The sequence below is a fragment of the Heloderma suspectum genome, chromosome 7, assembly GCF_057233095.1.
Source record: "Heloderma suspectum isolate Gila_16-S chromosome 7, 16-S_ref, whole genome shotgun sequence".
In the NCBI taxonomy this organism is placed as follows: domain Eukaryota; kingdom Metazoa; phylum Chordata; class Lepidosauria; order Squamata; family Helodermatidae; genus Heloderma; species Heloderma suspectum.
The window spans coordinates 5,821,577-5,845,714 of NC_139464.1; the positions used below are offsets into that span (position 1 = coordinate 5,821,577).

The 24,138-nt window shown below is 49.8% G+C and overlaps 1 protein-coding gene across 1 annotated transcript in view; it reads left to right on the forward strand.

The window, feature by feature from the left end:
• The window catches only part of FBH1 (F-box DNA helicase 1), a 48,044-nt gene extending 25,484 nt beyond the window's left edge, over positions 1-22,560 (forward strand). The window contains exons 11-22 of the mRNA XM_084811865.1: positions 2,008-2,230; positions 4,247-4,334; positions 5,918-6,004; positions 6,348-6,484; positions 7,945-8,044; positions 8,140-8,264; positions 9,720-9,780; positions 11,551-11,745; positions 13,524-13,649; positions 14,765-14,871; positions 18,516-18,647; positions 20,460-22,560. Of these exons, the coding sequence (XP_084667991.1) occupies positions 2,008-2,230; positions 4,247-4,334; positions 5,918-6,004; positions 6,348-6,484; positions 7,945-8,044; positions 8,140-8,264; positions 9,720-9,780; positions 11,551-11,745; positions 13,524-13,649; positions 14,765-14,871; positions 18,516-18,647; positions 20,460-20,630 (1,552 nt within the window). The 3' untranslated portion in view covers positions 20,631-22,560. The remainder of the gene's footprint in view (positions 1-2,007; positions 2,231-4,246; positions 4,335-5,917; positions 6,005-6,347; positions 6,485-7,944; positions 8,045-8,139; positions 8,265-9,719; positions 9,781-11,550; positions 11,746-13,523; positions 13,650-14,764; positions 14,872-18,515; positions 18,648-20,459) is intronic.
• The last annotated feature ends 1,578 nt before the right edge of the window (positions 22,561-24,138 follow it).

A 24,138-nucleotide genomic window follows, 5' to 3' on the forward strand; every position in this document is an offset into this window, starting at 1 on the left:
AGACAATATACACAAACAACATATAACTAAAACCAACTTTGAACAGTCAGTCATAACTAAAGACACACCCAGGACTGATTAAAACTCATCAAGTGCTGCCAAATGCCTGGGAAAAGAGAGAGGTCTTACCCTGGCACCAAAAAGGTAACAATGTTGGCCCCAGGTGGACATCATTGGGGAGCTCGTTCCACAGAGCGGGGGCCACCACTGAGAAGGCCCTCTCCCTCAGTGCCGCCTTCCGGGCTTCCCTTGGAGGAGGACCTTAGATGCTGAACCTTTACAGCTGAAGTCAGGTTGGGGTCCTGCCCTCCTAGGCCAGGTGGAGAAGAGCCAGGCCGAGGAACAGGGTCCAGGTCCTGCAGGGCTCACAGGTGGATGGTCTCCCCTAGACCACAGCTAGGTGGTCACTTTAAATTAGTTGTTACTGGGCTGCACCTCCACCCTTCTAGTGGTTGAAGCGAAACCTTATAAACCAATCTTTGAAAAAAATAATTAAGATCTCATTCCTCATTTCAGTAATTCACAAAATAATTATTTGCACAAAGAGGAAGTCTACCATGAGTGCGAAAATGGTTTTTACAAACTCCAGTTTCTACAGTTCCTTCACAATGCACAAGGGCGACATGGACTCAGCTCCCAAATTACTGATTTATATCTGTGGTATGCTCCCTTTCAGCCAACCTAGCAAGCGGTCTTAAAGCAACACTATTCATGTCTGGAAACAGATGCTGCGTAACGTGTGCTCTCTACTTACACAAATACTGAAAGTCAAATTTTTCATTAAGCCCATTGTGGGCTACAGATTTCAAGGTAAAGATCCAAAACGCCTCTTGCTGACACAATAATAATTGAAGATCCAGCTGGAACAGGTCAGGTGTCTGGTGTTATCCTCGCCTCCCTTCCTCTCTCTCCTAGAATCCTTCCTACAGAGCTGTTGATGGTAGATAGCCCTGTTTGAGGTGGTGGTGGTGGTGGTGGTGGTGGTGGTGGTGGTGGGGAGTCCAGCTGGGGCAGGCCCTGAGGTTATCTTTACCTGCCTCTCTCCCACTTAGTAGGGTAAGCCCAGCCAGGGCTGGACCTTCCATGAAGCAGGGTGAGGAGCTCACATCAGGTGGTGAAGTGGGAAGAGCAGCAAATTGTGCTGCTTCTCTCCTGCCGCTGCTGCCCTGCCACCTCCAGTGTGTCCTCTGGAGAGCCCTGCCAGTTTCTCTCCTGCTGTGGAATTTGCCACAGCAAGAGAGCGGTTGACGGGGCTCTTTAGAGCAGCTACCCACCCTCAGTTTGCCACCTCATGCAGATTGCTGCGCAGCTGGAAGGAATGGTTGCAGGGTCTTGCAAGAGCTCACCTGGGTCTCGAGACAGAAGGTGGGCAGTGGTGGTAAAAGTAGGGGGGGTAATGCAGCAGTGGCAGCAGGAAGGGGTGTGATGCAGTGGCGGGGCATGTTCTCTCCCACCTCAGGAGGTGAGAGAACTTGCACAGGGCCCATCCTGTGTTCAGGAAGGTTCCTGGATGGAGCCCTTGAGTCCTGTGCACTGTGCTTGGAAAACCTGTTGAGGTTTCATGTTAGGCATATGACACCATGTTTTAGGGCAGAGCAGGATTGATTGATCGATCGATGGATTGCATTTATACCCACCTTTTTTCCTCTTGCAAGGAACCCAAGGTGGCTTACATTCTCCTCCTCCTCTCCATTTTATCCTCACAACAACAACCCAGTGAGGTGGGTTGGGCTGAGAGTCTGTGACTGGCCCAAAGTCACCCAGTGAGCTTACGTGGCCGAGTGGGGACTAGAACCCGGATCTCCCGACTCCCAGCCCAACACTCTCGCCACTACACCACACTTTCCTTTCCACCAAGAAAGGAATTAGGTCGGGCTCACAGGACCCATTTGAACTCCATGGTTTTTAATTTATTTATTACATTTCTGTACTGCCCAATAGCCGAAGCTCTCTGGTTTTAAAGTCTGCTACTGTCCCTCCCACCCCACCCCTTTCAATCTTCTTCAGCTACATAAAAAAACTCAACACTGGTTCGCTGACCTCCTACTGTGTCAGTTCTGTCCTCCACTGCCGTGAGGGGCAGTCTCCGTTCATCCGAGCCAAGATGGTGGCTCAGACCCTCACGGCGTTTTTCGCCTCTGCGGACGACACCATCGCTTTGGAGCACGCGCCCATCTGGTGCAAGAACAACAGAGGGGAGAGAGTTCTTGTTCAGGCTGATGAGAAGAGGGTGAGTCTTCGTTTGCAGAGTCAGGAAACCCATGGATGGCGTAGGATTGGGTAGGGGGGTATCGAGGACAGGCGGGTGGCTTGCGGGGGACGCAGGAGAAAGAATGGATGAATGGGGTGCATGCTGGCTTGCTCGTTTGTTTATTCGGTTTGTAGCGTAGCCTGCCTTTCCAGCAAAGAATGGTGTTCAAGGCGGCTAACAATAATAAGACCAAGATTAAAACAAAGATTAATTAAAACAATCATAAAATCAAATATATTAAAAGCACAATTAAAATCTCCAGAATGAAAGAAACAAACAGCACCTATCCCAGTTGAACCCCCTTCAGCAACACACTTATATGCCAAAGGCCTCCTTGAATAAGAACATCTTTGCCTGCCAGTGGAAGGACAGCAGAGAGAGGGCCAGACGCCCTTGGCAGGGTGTTCCAGAGCCTGGGAACGACCATCAAGGAAGCCCTCTCTCGGGTCCCTACCAAACATGCCTCTGATGGCATCGGGACCCAGAGAAGGACCTTCCCTAAAGATGGTGTGTGTGAGAGTGAAAAGGGGGGGAGAGAAAGGGGGATAGGGAGGGATCGAGAGAGAAAGGGGGATAGAGAGGGGAGAGGAGAGGGAGAGAGAGAGGGAGAGAGAAAGGGGTGGGGGAGAGGGAGGAAGAGAGAAAGGGGGAGAAGGAGGGAGAGAAAGGGGAGAGCGGGGAAGGGAGAGGGAGGGAGAGAAAAGGGGAGAGGGGGGAAGGGAGAGGGAGGAAGAGAAAGGGGAGAGGGGGGAAGGGAGAGGGAGGGAGAGAAAGGGGAGAGGGGGGAAGGGAGAGGGAGGGAGAGAAAGGGGGAGAGGGGGAAGGGAGAGAGAAAAGGAGAGGGAGGGAGAGAAAGGGGGGGAGGGAGAGAAAGGGGGAGAGGGGGAGAGGGAGAGAAAGGGGGAGAGGGAGAGAAAGGGGGAGAGGGGGAAGGGAGAGAGAAAAGGAGAGGGAGGGAGAGAGAAAGGGAGAGGGAGGGAAGGGGAGAGAAAGGGGGAGGGGGAGGGAGGGAAGGGGGAGGGGGAGAGAGAAAGGGGGAGTTGTCTGTGTGAAAGAGAGACTGGGTAGTGGAGAGAGAGAGAAAGGGTGACAGAGAGAGAGAGAGGAAGGAGGGCATCCCCACCTACTTTTCGCTTTGACTCCGCCTGCCTGTTGCATCCCCGCCCGAACTATTTTCCTCTGAATTCCCCACTTCAAAAAGGTTGCCCACTTCTGGTTTGGAGGCAAATATAGCAGGCACTAGTGCAGCCTTTCCCAACCTGGTGCTCTCCAGATGTGTTGGACTCCAACTCCCAGCATCCCTCAGCAAGCATGTTGTAGCAAAGGTCACTAGCTTAGATGGCTTTAAAAAATAAATAAAGATGAGGCCTGCCTTTGGACCTGCCCGCCACTGGAACGCAGCCCCCGGGAGCTTCTCCAGAATGGGAGGCGGCCCTCGGGGTCAGAAGAGGTTCAGCCCCTGTTGGCTAAAGGGCATCCGCTGGCGGCAGCGCTGTGCTGCACGGAGTTCACCCAGGTGTCGATAGTCTGTGAATTACTGTGGTGAAGGTCTATGGGGCTTGTAGTCCCAAACATCTGGAGGGCACCAAGTTGGCTACCCCTGTCCTAGTCTCGGGGAGTTCTTACTCGCCGGACCAAAGAATAGCAGCCCTTGGCTGGGTGGCCAGGCAAGTGCCTTTGCCGGAGGCTGCCTTCGTGGCCCAATGGGGGTTTCTGGGGACAGCTGACTGCAGCGGAGGCAGGTGGTTCCGATGTCAGTGAGGCGGTGGATCCACTCCAGGTGTCAGTCAGAACTCTCAAGGTGCTTTCCAGGGTGTGCGAAACTCCTTCAGAGTCCTGGCTGGCTCCGACAGAAACTCGGAGCTCGTCACTCCGTGGACATCGGAGCCGCCCGCCTCTGCTGCCCGACGGGCTGCTGTCGAGAGCAGCGGGCGGGGTGGGAGGCCTCTTTCCCTGGCCGGCCAAGCCGCCATCTTACGCTCTTGCGTTTTCTAGATCATTGTTGGAGAAGCGAAGCTCATATGGGCGAATATGAAAATGCTGAACCCAACTGGCGAGCGGGCGTATAAGATGACCCATGATGGTAGGTGGGGTTGCAGCAGGGAGGGGGCCCAGGGGGCAGGCTGCACCCCCGACCCTGAGGGGGCATTGAGCAGTGTCCGCACGCTCGCAGCCAGGTCCTGCGGGCAAAAGCGGTGTGCCGGAAGCATCTCGTCTGGGGCCTTGCATGCCTGGAAGAAAGGACCGCAGCCAAGCACAGAGCAGCCGTTGTCAGGAGCTCCCTTGCTGCCTTCTGAAATCCTCAAGTAGCCAGAATCAACACGCAGACAAAAGGGCTCTTTTCCAAGGCTTTATTTCCATTCAACCTAATGATGCTTACAGATGCTAATTGCCTGGACCTAAGAGGGAAACCTAAGAGAGCTGCCTACCAGGGGATTCTAGCCTTAGGGAGTCAGTTGGTCTCTGTTTGGAGGGAAAGGGCGGGAAGCCTCTGAACTTAAGGGCTAGGAGGAGAGAGTCCATCCCTTTCCTGTGGGGCATCGGGGTGCAGCTGTTGTCGTCGCGCCAAGTGGGCTGAGCGCCTCCTCTGGGCGCCCGCAACCTCTTGCTGGTCCATGCGCTGGTGCCTCGCGTCCAGAAGCTCCAGTTGTCCCTCCCTCTCCCTGCCAGGGTCACTGTCACTCTCAGGAATGTGAGCAGGGAGGGGCTGTCCCTCCGGTGGTGCCTCTGAACATCATGCGGGTTCCTCTCCCACAGTTTCTGTCTCTTCCTCAGAATCAGAACTGCTTTGGGACTCCATGGGCTCCGATCCAACCCTGACAGCCATTTCCTGCCTGGTGCCTCCAGATGTGCCAGACTGCAGCTCCCACCAGTGGCTGTGCTGGCTGGGGGGGGTCGCAGTCCGACACATCTGGAGGGCCCCAGTTTGGAGAAGATTGCTACAAGGAAGCCCTTCCGCATGTGCGGGCTTCCCCGTCCGTAGCTCCTTTCCACGTGCAAGCTTCTGGTGCAAAATGCTCACCACAGCTCATTTTTCACAGTTAATGGGGCGCAAATATCCGTATTGGTGTAAACAGAGGACACACGTTATGCAGCATCTGTTTCCAGATGCTTTAAGTGTTGCTTTAAGACCGCTTGCTAGGTTGGGTGAAAGGGAGCACACCGCTGATACAAATCGGCAATCTGGGAGTGGAGTTCCTGTCGTCTTTGTGCATTGTGAGGGAATTGTAGGAATGTATCGGTCAGCGTGGGCAAGAGGTTGCGTGCTGCTCCACAAGAGGAGCTGCTTGAATGCTGGACAGCTCCTTCAGAGCTCTGACTGGTTCGGATTGAAACCCGGAGTGGATCCATCACCCCACTGACATCGGAGCCACCAGCCTCCGCTGCAGCCTTCCCCACCCTGTGACTGCCTTGGGGCGCAATCCTATGCATGTTTGGACAGAAAAAAAGGCCTACAGCTCCCAGCATGCCCCAGCCTAATATAAATTTGGGATGGATCTCGCCTTCTGAAATGATGTTGAGCTGTGGATTGATTTAGTGTAGAGAAGCCCTTTGGCTTAAAAACTTGGGGTGGTATTACATTGCACACTGAATTATTATTATTATTATTATTATTATTATTATTATTATTATTATTATTTTACAATCACATGTCCTCCTTTCTAGGCTATTTGAAGCTCTGGCAGCTTCAGAGGCCTTTTCTTTCCAACTATGATGCTATCTTTCTCGATGAGGCCCAAGACTGCACCCCTGGTGAGTTTGTGCTGCAAAGGGCGGTGTGAAGCTTTGCAAGGAACTTTTGCTCCCCCGCCGAAAAGGGCACCCTGTTTTGGCAATTATCGGGGAGAGGGCGGAGGGCGTCACAACATCAGGAGTGCTCCTCTCGGCCAAAAGAGTGAGAGGCATTGTGGGTTTTTTGTTTTGTTTTCCCCCCTGGGGTAAACTTCCCCCACCCCCAAATTAACAACGAACCCCACAAAAATATAGTGGACTCTGTAATGTGCGTCTCACACCCGGTCAGAATATTTTAGCATAGGATTCTGTACAACGAGGAGTATCTCTTTACCCCACTAATATCTCCTTTCTGTTTCTGTAGCGATTATGGACATTGTCCTATCCCAAGACTGTGGTGTGATCCTGGTAGGAGACCCTCACCAGCAGATTTACACCTTTCGGGGTGCCGTCAACGCTATGTCTGAAGTGATGCACTCCCATATCTTCTACCTCACACAGGTAAGACTGGGCAGACTTTCACTTCACGCCAGATGAGATCTTCCACTTTGCTGTTTTCGCCGTTCTTATTGCTGTTTTTATTGTGTTCTAACTGTTTTTATTGTGTTCTTATTGGTTTTTACTACGTGTTTTATTGTCGTACGCCGCCTTGGGAGGGCTCCTGTCCCAAAAGGTGGCTAAGAAATATTTTAAATAAATAAATTGTGGGGTAGGGTTGTCAGGGCTGGGCCGTGGACGGTCATCTGAGATGAGCCAGAAACCAGGAGCAGGGGACAAGGCAGGAGTCAGGACCAATGGGCAAGCTGGAAGTCAGGGACAAAGAATAACCAAAGATTCAGGAAGACTCTGTTGTTCGCTCAAGCAAGGCTCAACTGGAACAGGAAGCTCTTTCTACTTCTTCCTGAGCCAATGGCCAGCCTGGGTGGACGGAGTCAGTCCAGAAGGTTCTTCATTGAGAAGGCAGTTCCGTGGTTCACCCGACGGGGGAGCCACACATGGATGCCGCAGCTCCTGTCAGGGGTCCAGCCTGTCCGGGCACAGCAGAGATCTCCTCCAACCAGTCTGGGGGCCACTGAGCCTTTTGCTCTGGTACCTTTCTGTCAAGTGCTTAGGAGCACGGTTTTTCCAATACAGAGACACTTTCCTTAGCCTTGCAAGATGTGGCAGTTGCAAGTGTGCTGGGGAGGAAACAGGAAGTCAGGGTCAGCTGGGGAGGAACCAGGAAATGGGCCTAGACTGGTAGGCCAGGGAGGATTTCTTCAGGGCTCTGCGGTGTGCCTGAAAGCGGAGCGGAGGAGGCGACGGAGAGAAACCGGGTGTTCGAGATGCCTGGCACTGCAGCAGTGGGCATCCCCCACCCCAGCTGACAGGCTGGGATGTGGGGAAGCCTGCAAGGCAAGAGAATGAGGCTGTGTGCATGTAATGCTAAGCCACCGTGGGTTAATTTCCCCGCAGGGCTTAGTGGAATGTGCCCTCCGCCATTTTGAATATGCCAGTGGGGGCGGCAGGCTCGTAGCTTGCTGTGTTATGCAAACCCAGCTTCATGGGTTGTTTGAGGGGATAGACAACCCTCAAATGACCCATAGCTTGTTTTAGGGTTTTCTGAGGGTTGTCTGCCCCTTCAGACAACCTACGACGCTGGGTTTTCACTACATGGCGGCCCACAGGAAGCTGGGGCGTCCATGGGCACCATGTGAAAAGGACACCCGGCATGACACAACAGCCCCTGTGACTGAATTAAGTCCCGGTGGGCTGTCGTGTGGTGCAATTGGAGCGTTGCTGAGCCAGCGCTCATGGCTATGAGCTGGGTTTGGGGCCTGTTGAAGCCAGAAAGGGGCAACGTATGGGGTCCCGGAAGGGTCGGCTCTCTCTGCTTCGCTGTCTGGCTTTGTGAATGTTGTTCGAGCTTCTCAAGTGTCCTTTCCTCATTTTTCTCTCCTTGCTTGCTTTCACTTTGGCAGAGTTTCCGGTTTGGCCCCGAAATAGCTTACGTCGGCGCTACCATTCTGGATGTCTGCAAGAAGGTCCGGAAGAAGATCCTGGTGGGAAGCAGCCAGGAGGGTGAGGGCCTTCTAAGCCAGTCATGCTGCTTTGTGTGCTTGAGGCTTGCTTGCGCTTGCCTCAGTCTGGCTAACTCAGACAGCTGCTTTTGGCAGGTGATATCAGCGGAACTGATGTGACAGGGAAGGTGGCCCGCTTATCCCGGAACAACCACACTGTCTTTGAGGACGCTGTGAATGTCACTGGTCGAGAACCACCAGCTAAAATACACTTCCTTGGGGTGAGTGCAACATGCAGCTCCACGGGGCATGTGTGCTGTGAAGTACATGGCAAACTGAAATAAGGGGGTAATTGGATTGCGCCCTCGCTGCTTGGAAGCGTCCGAACTCAGAGGCTTCCGAGGTTCCCATGCTCTGCTGGGTGGAAGCCGGCAGGGTGGGAGGAGCAGCGAAGGCGATCTTTGCCTCCCCGTCCTCCGATCTTTGTGTTTTTGGCTAGACGGGCTTTTCAGCCCATCTAAAGAGGGTGCTTCAGAGAGGGAGGGAAGGAGGCTGGAAGAGGCCCAGGATGAATCCTATCCTTGCTTCTCCAGTCTCCTCCCTGCCCACCAGAATGCCCCCTTTTCCCCCTCTCTGAGGTTGAATTTCCAAACTCAGATAGATAGATGGTTCTCTCCATGCTGGCTGTTCAGGGGCAGGATCGGGGGTCAGATTTCCAACTCTCCCTTTTGAGGTTGGAGAGCTTTTTCCAACTTCAGAGTGGGGAATCAGAGCCATCCGGTGGTCCCAGGGACATTCACCCAGGGACTATAGGATTGCTCTCCCATGGAGGGCAACGAAGACATGCAGCAATCTGGAGAACTTAACTTTGAGGAATGGTTGAAAAACGGGGTATGTTTAGCCCAGGGAAGGGAAGACTTGAGTTGCGGGGAGGGAGCACAATAGAACTCTTAGAACGAGGGTCCCCAACCTTTTGGGGTCAGTGGGCACATTTGGAATTTTGAGTGAGTGTCGTGGGCACTCTCACAAAATAGTTGCCTATGACTGGGTGGGGAACTTGTTTGTTCATAAAATGGCCACTGTGGTGGGTGTGGCCGGTCACAAAACACTCATTTCCGAGAAGGTGAACTGGCAAAACGGAAAGAAGAGGAGCTGGCCCAAGAGACTCGTGCAAGACAGAGGTGGGGGCTGAGCTCCAAAACACAAAGCCGCTCTTTTGAACCCGAACCCAGGTGGCGCTGGAGGGCAGCACGTCGCTGTGCAGCAGACCAGCCTCCCAGTTTTCATTTAAAATTTTTTAAAGAAATAACATGAGACTCAGGAGGAGACTGGTGCCTGCCCAGAAAGGCATCCTCGAGCCTGTTGGAGACTTCAGTTCTAACCCAACCCCCTGCTCAATGTAGGATGTAACTGCAGCATCCCTGACATCTGGCCGTCCAGCGAAGGAGAGCCCACCACCTCCCATGTCCGTCTGTTCCACTGCCGAACAGCCCCTGCCTTTAGGAAGTTGGCTCTCGTGAGGCTCTCTTCCCTTGAAAGCACCTTTGTCAAGAGCATCATCAGTATTCCAAGGCCGGTCAACTGCACCTACATATGAATGATATTGCATGTATACTGTTCGGAGGGCACAGAAGCACGGCAGTGTGACTAGCACAAGATCAGTCAATCAGTGACGCCGAATTCTGAGGCAGAAACTTGAGAAGCAGAAATGTCTCATACCCTTCTTTTTTTGTTAGGGGCTTAAAGCCTTTGGCCTCGAGAAGATTCACGATATTTGGAAGCTCCTTCATCCCGAATGTGAGTATCCCGGTGGGTGCGCTCTGGGGAGCTGTGTTTGCAGCAAAACGCTGCCTGTCTGTGTCTGCCTAATCACGGGAAGGCACAGCCGCGACACGTTTGGGTTCATCCAAAGTGACTGTAGAACTTCAGAGCGATGGAGCAGTCACTGCTAATAGCGAACTCGGCGTGTGAGTGCCAGCAGGATTGGAGGCAAAACAGGGCCGCTGACACATGAGAGGGAGGTATCAGCATGCTTGCGGGGGGATGGGACACAAAAGTACAAAGCATCTTTTGAAAATAAACTGTGAGGGGGCCAAGCCCCCTCCAAAACAGCACAGTGTAGACAGAAGGCCACAGGAGCCACAGTGGCCACAGTGCAGACAGAAGGCCACAAGAAGGTCTCAGGGGCCACAGAAGGTAGAGTGTTGGGGTGGGGGATGGAAAATTGGGGGAGATGGTAACAGAATGGAGTATTGTAGAAGAGGGCATGGCTGGCTGGCTGGAACACTAAACAAGAGCAATCCACACTGCAGCATTTTCCTGCAGACCCTTCTTGTGTCATGGGATTCAAACCAGTCCTTCTCATTGTGTCAGGAATTGGGTCAACAATCCTGGCTTGTGAGTGGATTTGCGTAAGCTGATCCAGAGTCCAAGGGTAATGCAGGCAAGATGAGACAGTTTGCAGGATCATGCCCCGTTTATTAATTTGATTGATTTAGGGAGCCATCCTATGGCCCGTAGACAGCATCTGGGGAGCCATAGGATTTTTCAGATTCTTGGATCCGAGGTTGGAGACAGCAAAAGCGACCTCAGAGAGGAGGGAAAGGGGGCGGTTCTGTGAGCGAGGAGGGGACTGGGGAGGCCAGCTTACGAAGAGTCCTCTGGCCTCCCCAGCCTCCTTCCCTCCTGCTCCGCAGAGCCCCAACTAGATGGGCAAATAACCCTGTCTAGCAGAAATGCCGAGCGGGAGGACCGCGCCTCCCCTTCTGCATGGGATGCCCATCAACCTCTGAGTTCGGGGGCTGCCGGGCATCTAAGCTGCCCTTCAAGACGGTGGTCTTCTCAAGGTGACTTGCAATATAAAAGGAGTTCAATTCAGTATCAGCAAATGATACAAGCTCCTTAAATTTAAAATATTTTAAAATTAAACCTATTAAAACAAAAATGCATTTTCGAATATCTTAGCAGCAGCAAATACCATACAACCAAATGCCAGAGAGGACAAGTATGTTTTTCAGCACTCTTAAAAGCTGTCACAGATGGAATGAACTGCATGGGTGGGGGGTGGGGATTCCATAGGGTCAGGGCCATGACTGAGAAGGCCCTGTCTCTGCTGCACTCCAGCCTAACTGATCTTAGTGGAGGGCCAGGGAGTAGGGCCTCCAAAGGTGATCTTAAAGCACAGACTGCTCCATACAGGTGTAGGTGGTCCTTCAAGTACCCTGGACTCAAATCAGAATCAGATTCAAGGCAGAGCACTCCAGTCAGAGCACCATGCAGAATGATCAGACAGAGGACAGATTGTGGAAGGTGCAAGGGATGATGTCGCATTAATGGACAGCCTAGCTCAGGCAAAAGAACTCAGTGGCAGAGATGATCAGCTGACCCAAGGAGGAACTGTCGGTTGGCCTGCCTGCTTGCCAGTAGCCTCTTCCTGCTTTGATTTCCAAAGGCTGCTGGGAGGAAGAGGGAAACTCACAGTGGGGCTGCCATTTTCAGCGGCAGCCCTGTGTCCTTCGTAATGCTTAGCTCTGCCCTTGCTTTGTCCTGCTTTGTGTGTGTTCTCAGTGAAACTCGAGGTGAGGGACCCCTTCATCAAGTGGTGGGTCAGGAAGGGCTTTGCAGGCATCAAGGACTATGCGGTGAGGGCGGAAGATAAACAGCTGGAGATGAAGATCGCCATTGTGGAGAAGTACCGAGACCACATTCCTGTGCTGATAGAACGGATATCGCAGTGTCATGTCCATGCTCTAGAAGCTGCAGGTAAAGGACCACCAGAATTTTGCTAGAGCAGGGATATTGAACCCCAGGCCTGGGGACCAGATCCGGCCCTCTGGGACTCCCCGGTGGCCACGCCCCTTCCCCTTGTCACCAGGTGATTCCCACTTCCCCAGCCAGTTTCTTGGCTTTCCCACGATTTCTTCCCCATTCTAAAAGGCCGAAATGCCTCTCAGGCTGAGCTACTGGCAGGAAGAATTTTAAGCCAAACTGTATTGCTGGTATTTTCACCCAACCCCTTTTGGCTTCGCCTCCCCCCACCCTTGTTTGCCTTCAGGCCCACCCACCATTAGAACACGGCCCCTGAAAGCTCCTCCAGAATGAAATTTGCCCCTCGGGCTGAAAGGGGTTTACATGTTCAGGGCATAAATTGATGGGTGAAATGAGCTGAAATAAGAGATAGTCAGACAGCAAGACAGTAAGATCTTGGCCTCATAAAGGATGAATTGGTTTTATGTAGATTTCAACCTCTTTCTTCCCCAACCTGTTTTGGACCACAACCCCCAGCATTTGTGACCATTGGCCATGCTGTCAGGGGCTGATGGGAGTTGAAGTCCAAAACCTCTGGAGGGCATCAGGGTGGGAAAAGCTGCCTTACTTTGTCCAGTGCCCATTATGGAACCAGGGATTCACTCGCACGGTTATCAACAACCATTGCGATTCTTCCACACCCTCAAGAAACCTGAATTTTGTTTACAGATGCCTGCTCCATAAGAGATCAGCTTGGATCCGTTCACTCATGTCTCATCTTCCCTTGCTTATTTGGAGGGCCAGTGTAGCACTGGGGGCTGGAGGGGCCTGGGGAGCTCTGAGCATGAGCTGTGTGCCAGAAGTGCAAGCATGGGGCACAAACTCTCTGGTGGACTGTAGGGAAGCCCCCTGCTTAGTCCACCCATGCAGCAGAACGAGGTGGTAGAGCCCCGAGGTGGTGAAGTAGACTGTGCCACTTGAAGCTACAGGTAGGGAATGGAACCTTTGAAAGTTACTGTATGAAAAAACAAAACAAAAACACCTTCAAGGCCGGGGACACCCCCCCCCCCCAACAAATGCTTTCCTATCCATGTTAGTTTTCTGGGGATTTACGTAGGGAGTATTGGAACAGATGACCCCCTCCTCCCGCGGTCTGAAGTGGTACAATCCATTCTCCCAGCTCAGGGTTCCCCCGCTCCCCCATTCTGCTATGTCTGTCAACGAGACCTCTCTCTCCACCTCCAACATGGGGGTGACGGTAATTGTCTGGCCCGCCCCACTGGGCTGATTCCGTGATACCTGAGAGAACGCCTTTTCCCTGATCAATCTGTCCAGTCACTGAGGTCATCAGATGGGATGCTCCTGGTGGTTCCACGTGGACCCATGGCCCAGTTGGAGTCCACCTGGAGAAGAGCCTTCAGTGTGGTGGTTCCCTTTCTGTGGAACTCCCTGCCTCTGGAGGTCAGGCAGGCACTAACATTGTGCTGGTTTCTGCAGCTGCTGAATACATTTTATTTCAGCAAGATTGACCAGCCAGTTTTTACTGGTATTCTTTTTAAAAAAAAAAACACTTTAAAACACTTTTAATATGGCGTTTTAAAAACGTTTTATGTGGTGTTTAACATGGTGTTTTATTCCTTTTATCTTGTTCACTGCTATATTATTACTGCTCCAGAATCATTATAGATGTGAAGTGGTGTATAAATACTGTAAATATATGTTTTTGAGTCGTGGGATCCCACATGGGAAGGCATAATGGTAAATGGATCTTGTTTTGCTTTGTGTGCTTTAAGATTATGTCCTGGGCACCGTTCATAAGGCCAAAGGGCTGGAATTTGACACCGTCGAAGTAGCGGCTGACTTTTTGTATGTCCCTGTTGCACGGCGTAGTTTTGGGATACTGCCTAACTTCCGTACAGGTAAGGCAGGCTCTCTGCTCCCACTTTTCACCTGTTAATGGAGTTTGTATTGACTTACGACAGGGGTGAGCAACCTGTGGCCCATGGGGTGCATGGCGCCCCGCTGACCTTTTCTGTGGCCTCCACCACACCCCATGCAGCTGCCACCGCTGCATTGCCACTGAATTTTGGAGACGCAACAGTGGGAAGACAGCCACTGTTTGACTTTAAAACAGGGTGCAAATTCAAGCTTTCCGGGAGCGTGATTTTACATGAGAACAAGCCGCGCTGCCACAGGCCTTGCTTAAAGCAGCTTTTTGCTGCTGCCAAATTTGCTGGTGGCAATTTTGGGAGGGGCAGGGTGGCCTGCAGTGGGTTCTGGGAGTTGCGCATTCCCCGGACCCTGGGAAGTTTGCTGCCCTGACTTCAGCAGCATTGCAGCGTTGGAGCAAGTCGATCTGAGCAAACCTGCCCCCGTTCCTCCCTCCTCCCCTCCAGTTGGCCTCCCCTTCAGGTGCCCCCTGACAGGGCACCAGCTTCCTTCCTTTGCATCTGAAGTGAGCCCTCAGCCAGCGATACAGCATGGCAGTGGCAGCTGTATCGCCAGCCATACGGAGCTAGTCAGCAGCTCCACAGAGTTGCTGCAGAGCAGAGCCGGCTGGTGAGGATACTGGGGGGAGGAACGGATCGCCTCCCCCCTGGGTGGAAAGGACAACGGGATGGACGGTAAGTAATCTGTCCATCCCTAACTGCAGTGCAAGAGGCTGATATTCAAGGCTGGTCCATCTACAGTGGCACATAACACATGCCGGAAAGCCCGTCCACCCTTGTTTGTAGCTAGCTGCTATCCTGATTACCAGGGAGGGGTTCAGTGGTATCTAGTACTGCCCCGAGTCATTGTCTAAAGAAACTTGGGATCCACCCTTGGGTCACTTGTTTGTCCTTGTGACGAGGAGGCAGGACCCAGGAATGAGCGAGCCTGAGGCCCTTGCTGTCCCTCTCCTTCCCCTCCCAGAAACAGTCCTGGGGGGAAATAACTTGCCAGCAGGCCTGAGGAATGTGCAACTGAACATCATCCAGTTTCTGATCCTGTGTCTCCTGCCTGCCTGCTTGCCTTTGTTCCAATCTCCTTCTAGACACAGTCCCTGTTGATGAATGGAACTTGCTGTACGTGGCCGTCACCCGGGCCAAGAGGCGCCTCATCATGCCAATATGTCTAAGCCATCTCCTGACTTTGGCCGGGGTGAGTTAAAGCCACTGGAGGGCCTCATGCGGTTGTTGGGTGGGTGCATGACCCATTTTGTGAGGAGATGATACAATATTGGCAGAAGTATGCTGAAAACATTGGATCTATGTCTTGTCAGTTCTACTTAAATTTAAATTCCGCCTCTCCTCACGTTTGTGACTGAGGAAAGATAAAATGCAACACAAAATATGGCAGCATATTTGGGAGGAAAGAAGGAAGGGGTGGGCAGCATCCACCCCCCCCTTTGTGGCAGCCCCCATGCTGCCAAAATTCGGTGGCCATGTGGCAGCAAATGTCGCTTGTTTTCAAGCTACATTTGTCCTTTTAAAGGATCTGTAGTGGTTCGTCCCCAGATTTCAGCAAAAATGGACAGCCTAGCTCAGGCAAGTGTGACCTGCAAGGGAGGCCCGGTGTGTGTGTGTGTCATAAATAGACCCCAGACACCCCCCTACGTTGCCCACCTGGTCTAGAAGAATGAAGGGAAGGGAAAAAGGATGTACGTGTAGGAAAAATTATTGGAACGCTGTTAAACCTTGCTGTGGGGGAGAGGTGTTTTTTTTTTTAAGCCAAGATATGAACCAAAACAGCTTATTGAGTACAGTGTATTATATCTGACCATTCCTCGAAAGAGCTAAGGATGGCACGCACATCCTCCCTCGTGGGCTGAGTGGGGAATTGAACCTGGGCCACCTCTGTCCTAGTCTGAGCACTCCACCGTAGTAGTGTAAGTAGAGATGTAAAATTACCAGAAATTCTGAAGCCATGGGGGGAAAAAAGCAGGTTTTTCTCCTGTTTTTCCCCCCAGAAAAAAACGGACATTTTTGGGAAAATGGAAAAATAAGCAATACTTATTTTAAGCTCTCTTTACAGTTCTAAAGACACTTGGTTGCTTTAGAACAGCCTTCCTCAACCTGTTGCCCTCCAGATATTTTGGACTTCAGCTCCTATCAGCCTCAGCCAGGATGGCCAATGGTCAGGAATGCTGGCCTTGTAGTCCAAAACATCTGTAGGGCACCAGGTTGAGGAAGGCTACCTGAGGAACGTAAAGCAGCCTTTTTGGTCCTGAAGTTATATTATGTATAACATGGTTTGCTCACAAAATTATCATTATATTTGAAGACTTTAAAAAGTGAACTCAGTAAATTCGTAAGTATTCTCTGAATACACTATATTTTTAAAATTGAGTATACCAACCATGATTAATTTTATGAGCAAACCAAGTTATACATAACATATTTCAGATTCTTAGTTTATGTAGACCAGAGATAACTTCAGCAAGTAGTCCCTTAAACATCTGGATCATCCTAGAAGCCAGAAAAAGCAGGAAGAACTGGAGGCAGAGGAAGACAAGTCCAGAAACACGGGATTCTGTAGAGCAAAACCCAAACTGTCAAGAATGTACGTTTTCTTCCATATTATGATTGGGTGACTCTATTCACATGTTGGGAAACTGAGCATGGTTTGGAGCATCCCAAAAAGTCTATCAGTAAAAGATACCTTGGATCAATAATTTTAATAAGAAATGGAAGAAATAATTATGCTGAGAATCTTACATAGACAGTTTAAAACATTTTTTCCCCATGGCTTTGTTATTTCCAGACATTTTGCATCTCTAGTCTTTCTATAAAAGTCTTATTACATTATTTTTAGAAATCATGGGGGGGCAGTAAAGGCTTGGTAACAATATATGAACACCTTGTCTTAAATTCTAAAAGAAAATATTTCATAATCCAAAGCTGTTCAATTTTTCCACATTTTTGGAAAAAAACAAAAATGGTCCTTGAACAAAAAAGGAAAAACACTGTTGTTTTCCTGAATTTTCCCAGGCCTTCACATCTCTAGGTGTAAGCTATCAAAATAAGGTTCCAAATATTGAAATTCAGGGCACACACTTTATGATACCCTTTTATCTTTGGGCATCATAAAGAGGATAATTTGATATCAGATGGATATGCAAATCAAAAGTTGTTGCCGGTTGTCTTCTGGGGTGCCCCTGAAGTAAGGCAGGTGGTGACCAGAGAAAGGGCCTTCTCAGTGGTGGCACCCTATTTGTTGAATTCTGTCCTCAGGGAGTCTTCCCTGGTACTGAAAAAATAACTACGTGAGCACCCGTCAAATGCGCGTTTGTTCTCCTTGGCTTTATAGGTTTTAATTGGTTTTACCTGCTGATGTGGCATTTATTATTTCTGGGTCTTTATTTATTCATATTCATTAAATCATTTATGTACTGCCTTTGGGATTAAGGTATAAATTAAACAGTTATAAAACCAAAAGGGCATTCAGATATGTGCACAAAACAAATCCACAAGCATGTAGGATGAAAATAACTCAAAATCTGACCTGTGGATTCTGCAGTGGACTGGCTTTTTCTGAGTCATGCGGACTTGCAGACTGGTTTTTCACTTTGGGGAGGATTTCTGCAAGTGTGCATTAGCGCAAATGCGCATTAACCAGTCCACATTTGCACAAGTGCGCCTGAGCGCTAATGTGCACTTGCAGTAATGCAGTTTAGCACTAATGCAAATTAGCGCAACTAGAATGAAGTTCTGGTAAAAAAATACAATTCCATCCATGAGTGGATGATGGAATGAAAGACACCTGACAATTCACAGAACACAGACAGAACAGATTTAACAAAATCCTTAAATCCCTAATTACCAGCACTGAGTTGAACCCCGAAACAAAACGGAAACGAGTGTAATTTATACAAAAGTGAAATTACATGTTCCGAGAAGCAAATAACAGAAATTACTCTGGCCACTCCTGTAGCTTCCGAACACTTGTCGAGGATAGCTTCATGAAGGGTGCATTACAGAATATCTAATCTGGATGAGACCAAGGCATGAATATCTGCTTTCTCCATGAAAGGGCACAGTTGGCACACAATCAAATCTTAGCAAAGGTACTCTGTGTAATTTTTATTCTGTTTCTTTAAATGTAAACTGTCCTGGAAGCATGGCTGAAGGGCAGTGTATACATTTCTAAATTTGACACACAGTGAACCTTACTTCCATTCTGACTACACATAAAAAGAATTAGGGCTCCCCAACTTTTTGGGGTTCTTGGGCACATTTGAAATGTTGAGAGAATGCTGTGGGCACTCTCACAAAATGGCTGCCATGGTGAGCACTTTCGGTCACAAAACACTCATTTTCCAGAAAGCAAATTGGTGAGACTAAAACAAAAGAGAGCTTCGTCTCTTGGGTGGTATAGAAATGTTATAAATAAATAAATAAATTCATAAAAGTAACTTGTTCCAGAACCGAAGTACAAGGCAGAGGCAGGGTGAGAGCTCTAAAACACAGAACCCACTCTTTTGAATCCAAATAAAGATGATGTTGGGGGGCAGCACTTTCCTTTGTTGCATGGCGGCCTCCCAGTTAAAATAAAATACGATACAGTAATAAGGATTTTTTTTAAATCTTAAGGAATAACATTAAAATCAGGAGGGGCAGGGAGTCTGGTGGGCATCAAGAGATGTCTGCGGGCACATTGATGCCCATGGGCACCCTTTGCAGACCCAGGATGAGGCTCTTAGGTGGATTGTCCCGTGTTCCCAGTGTCCCCTTCCGCCAAGCAGGCTGTTGCTTGGAAGCTTCTTGCATAGATCTAGTTAACTGTTGCTTTCTGTCCCTCTCCAGGAGCACTATTTACGGCCTGAGTTAACCAGTGAAGTGTGCAAGGAGGGGCCAGTTCAGTGTTCTGTGCGGCGCTGTTACAATTCCATTCCTGCCGAATCGTTCATAACCATGAAGAAAATGCCTTTTGCTTATGTACGTATCCTTCTTACTTGACTGAGGACTGAGAGATGTATGCAGATAAAACAGAATTTCACACCTCCCCTGACACTATGGTGTTTGATAGCTCCTGTGTAAAACCAGAGAGAGGGTTTGTTCTACCCCGCCGTAGATCATGATTGGCCTGTTCTTGAGCTTTTCTTTGCTCTGTGAGGGTGCAATCCTATGCACGTTTCGACAAAAAAGCATGGCTGGATGGGGAATGGTGGGAGTTGTAGGACTTTTTTTTCTCTAAACATGCTTAGGATTGCACCCTAGGTCTCTCAGAAAGACTTGCATGTGTGATTATCACTTCTGTGTACTCTCAGCTGGTGCTCTTTGCTTCAGCATTAGCACAATAGTGCTATTCCGACACCTAGTGGCAGAACACAAGCGTTCCAACACAGCATTATAACTACTGGGAAGGAGGAATCACCCACATATTCCAGTCCAGAATATGCATGTTTATACCATCAATTACAGAAGGCTGCCTGCAATCTAACGTCAGAAACGCAGCCATATGCATTAATCGGTGCCAACCCAAGTTGAAAAAGGGCTTGCTTCCTTTCTGAAATATGTTTAGGCTCTGCCTTTAGTACCCCTCCAATGGAAAGAAGTTCTTATAGCCGTGGAGTAACCACCAGGATAACCTCAGCATGTTCCCTTGTTTTGTGAACTAGATGGACAAGATGGTATTGCCAAGAGGGTGTCCTGGTATCTCTCTGCTGTTCTTGACAGGTCTTAAAAGTAAATGCATGAAGAGGAAACAGGGCTGCACCCGTCCCTGGTGCGTCCCCTGGCCATGCTCCTCCAGCAGCCACGTGTGCAAGGGATGGGGGGAGAAATGTATTTGGTTCCCATTGTAATGTGAACTTCCCGAACATTGCATTTTCAAACCAATACGTGAACCGAAACTCACTCACTCTTCAAAATTTGCACTTCCCTAAATTTTGAAATGGTGCCAAGATGCCTATGTTAGGAAAACATGCACGCAAAATGAAGATAACCTTAAAAATGCATTATATGAGAAATAATAATTTCTTATTATTAAGAAATTTTTTGCTTGCAAAAAATGTGTATATTGGGCAGAATTGCATACAAAAATGCATATGTATTAGAAGAAATGTGCACAAAAATGTGTACGAATTTTCATGCAAACTTTAAAAACAGTTCAGAAAGTTTGGGAAGAGCTGAATTTAAGATTGGAAAAATGAAAAACCGAAAGTGATGGTTTCGTCCATCCCTATCATGTCCAGGTTTAGTATAAAAGTGCCTTCTAGATTACGGGTGGGCAATGCTTGGGCTGAATGTGGGCCCCGCCACAGCAAAAAGAATAATTTATCTTCTCATGGCAGCATTAGCACTCTGAGGCACTAAATGGGCCAAACGTAGCTTGTTCTGAAGTTAAATTTGACCCGTTAGAGCTCAGTAGCCACTATTGAGTGCCATAGTGGTCAAATTCAGCTTCAGAGGGAGCTCGAATTGGCCCGTGCAGTGTCTCAGAGCGCTAATGCTGCCATGGAGAACACACGCACAGTTTTTCCTAGCCTCTGCGCTGGCCCACAGAGTGCAGGGCCTCAGCACCCCCCACCCCTGACCTTCTCAAAGTCGCCCACTCCTGCTCCAGGTGCAGAGCTCCTCCTCGCAACGGTGGCCACTGGAGGGGCGTGGCCGGCAGGTGCATCGGAGGTGGGGCCAGCGGGTGTGACTGCGCTCCCCTTCATGCGTCCGGTGAAGGAGTGGGGCGCAGGGATCATCCAAAGAGCGCTGTTGACTTCACTGTTTCTCTGAACATTGTTTTTCTGGCAGAGCGACAGCACCAAAGATCCCGGGGGCTACATCTGTCCTGGCTGCGCGGACCGGCGTCTGGGCCCTCTGGCGTGGCTGACCTTTCCTCCGCACGTGTTGCAGGTCATGGACTTCACGGAACACATTTTTGGGATGCCGCAGGAGGCTCACATCCTCTTTGGATGGTTTTGAACTGGGGAAGGCTGCGCTGGGGTTGTGGATGACGGGAGGAGAGGGCTAGGTTTTTTTTAAAGAAACAAATGCAAACAAAAGACTGCGGATATAAGGGTGGATTTTTTGTCAGAACTGATGTAGGAGCACTGCTCTTTGGAGAACTTGGTTGTTGTGATCCAGCGAGAGCCCATCCAATGGACGTGCCAGGAGAGAGCCATCTGTCAAAGTATTACTGATCGGTTGGGTGCGTCAGCATTTATGCCTGGCTCTGCCCTGTTGTGCCGTGTGATAGGGGTGGAGCTTGTTCTCACGAGTGAGTGAGATTTAGCATAAACAGTGGCTGACGTACCACGCAGCTCGGACTGGAAGGTATTGGGGTGATGGCAGGCGAGAGTCGAAGGGCTAAGGAAGGCTGCGCCGTGCCCCTGCTGCAGAAGGCCGGTTCCAGCTGGATGTGTAGCGCTAGCAGGATTGCTTCCTCAGGTAGTCCCGTGACTATCTGACTCATACTGCCTACTCTGGTATTTCCTGCTGACATGCTGCTTTCGGAATGGAAGCCATGAGCAGGGTCAAGAACCCTGGCCGGATCCTGCTCATAGATTTGGCTCTGGAAAGGATACGTAGAGCATCCATTCTGATTTTTCATATCAGAAAATCTGACTTAGGTTTTCAAGTCTCCAAACAGCAATCTTGTCGGCACCTAAAGTTTACATCTAAATCGGACTTATCTGGGGAGCAGCTGGAAGTGGGGTATGTGCTCTGAATTTATAACCACAAAGTTGGTTCCAGTTGGGGATCTTGCGCCACAAACGGCGACATTTAGCTGCACAGTACCAAGAACACACGGCTGCTATCTGAAATGGAAGCCCTGTGTCAGTCGCTCTCCCCGCTGCCCCTTCTGGGCCCTGCTCTCCTCTTGTGACAAGACAGCTTACACTGAATCCTGATGTCACGACAGCACACATTTTCCTCATCCCCACCAGCAGTTGCCAATGGTATCTGGGTAGAGTTGTGGTTTTAATGCTTTTATATTTTATATTGTTTTACTGTGTGCTTGTTGGTTTTAATTTCTGTGAACCGCCCAGAGAGCTTCGCTATTGGGTGGTATAGAAATTAAATAAATAAAGTAACACACAATATGATGATGTTGGGACATGGCGTACGTTGTACCAGGTAATGCGGAGGAAAAAGCAGGAGGGCCTTGAGAATGGAGCTGCCATTTTCACCGGCAGCCTCGTGCTCTTAGTAGCATGTTGCCCTGCCCCTTGTGCATTGGAACAGGCACAGTTTGCCGCTTCTGAATTTTTAAATGTGTATCTTTCTTTCATTATCCTCCAGTGTGCCTGAGATCTCTTTTTAACTATGGGCGTTCAACTACCTGGCTCCTGCAACACCTAATGAATGTGTACTTTGCATATATGTTTAAGCCTCATCCAGGAACCTTCAACTCATCAGAGATGATGCATTTCCTTCAAAGAAGGAAAACACAGGCTCTGGGATATACCATTTCAAACTGCGGGCAGCAACTCGCACGACAGAATGCTCCTCAAAACAACAGCATTCCCGCCACATGGCAAATTGGGTGCCTTGAGATGGGCTCGCCTATTCCCTGGCACACTAGTTTTCTATCCTCAGGGATTTTTGGATGGAGCAGCATTTGGCCCCCCCACTTGCTGCCTGAAGTGGTCCAGTCCAGACCCAGGTTTATGCATCTCAGTGAAAATTATGAGCCCTCTCTGATATGTATCCAGGGTGCCTTCCTCATATCGCTCTTTACTATTCTGTATTCTGTGCTTTCCTCTGTATAGGAGAAACGAAAGGCATTTTACCCACTAATATTAACTTACTGTAAAACTACAAAATAATGTTGGCAATCAAAAACAGTGTTTTCATTTTTCTGGCTGAATTTTGCAAGCAGCATATTTTACAATAAACAGAATTTTCCTTATACTGTTGTATGGGGATCTTATTTATAAATCAGCTAACTAAGGCAGTGTACCTTTTTTTTTTTTTTAACTCAGTTTACACACCAAAGGAACTCATAGGTTGTGGCTTAAATTATGCAATTTGTTGTGTGTGTATATCAGACTTTTCCCTGCTTGCCTATGACAAGGCAGAATCAGCTGTGGGCGACCACACAGGGAAGTCTTTCTACACTGGAAGAGAGTTGGTCCTTTGTATCTCTCTTGGTTGTCACAAATAACCAATATAGATATGTGCTGGCTTCCTCTTTTTTTTTGTGGGACAGTTCCTGCAGAGTTTGGAAACTTCATCTTGGTGTAACCTATTAGGATTAAAATATTTAGGCTTAAGGACATAGGAGTTGCTGGATCAGGTCACAGGTCTACTTAGGAGCAATCCTATGTGGATTGATGGCCGCCTCCGACCTGGGGGCAACCGCCTATCCAGTGCAGGACGGGAGGAGTGTTGAGGAGCAGATCTCCTCCGCGCTCCCCCCACCCTGCTTTCACAGCTAGACGGCTGATTTCGGCTGTCTAGCCGCAGGACCTCGGAGTGCAGGGAGCAGCGGTCGGTTGACACATAGGAAGTGTCGTATCAGCATTTCGAACCTCCCCACCCTGGCCCACCCCCAGGAATGCCCTGTTTCGCCGCTCCATGCTGCTCTTCTGAGCACAGAGCACGGGGCCAATCCGCACTGCCTATGAGGCAGCGCGGGAGCGGGTGGGGGTTGGTTCCCTGGGAACTGACTTCGGAATGTGGCCTCCATTTTCCGTTCCCAGGAACCAACCGATCCTATGGCCGTCTAGCTGCTGACTAGCGTCCCTAGGATTGTGCCCTTAGTCCAGCGTTTCATCTTCGACAGCAACCGACGAGAAGCTTACAAGCAATAAAGGCAAGCAGTTGCCATCCATTGTTCAGTACTCCGGAGGCACGCTGCCCCTGAACGTGAAGCTTCTATTTGGTTATTGTGCTTTATGAAGGGGAAAAAGGGGAAGCGCCAAACTTGAAGTTGGGAAAAAAGAGGCAAAGTCTCACAAAGGTACTGAAAAAGCTATTTTTTAAAAATAAGGTTACTAAAAGGCCCAACACGTTTTGATAAAGACCTTCAGGGGCACAACAATAAAGTTTTCCTAGTAAGGCGATCCTAATAAATTTCTCTGTCCTTATATTTCCCCAACCTGGCACCCCCCAGACGTGTTGGACTACACCATCCCTGCTGGACATACTGGCTGGGGATGATGGGCATTGTAGCCCAACACAACTGGAGGGTAGTGGCTTGGGGAAGGTTGCTGCACGGAATCATTTCAGTATCAGCACTGCCTTGGGCGCTTTTTATTCTACTGCATATGTAGAACCAGATCTTAATGGCTGCTAGATGGCAGCACTGAAATGTAAAAAGAAATCCGTTTTGGGTAGGGATGGACGAAAGTCCCTTACCTGTTCTCGAAGCTTGCTTCGCGGTGGGGGGGAGGCGCTTCGGTTCTCCCCCCAAAGTTCAGGCGAGGGGGGGAGGCGCCCCACCTCACCCGGCCGAAATTCAGGCCGGGGGGGGAGGCGCCCCATC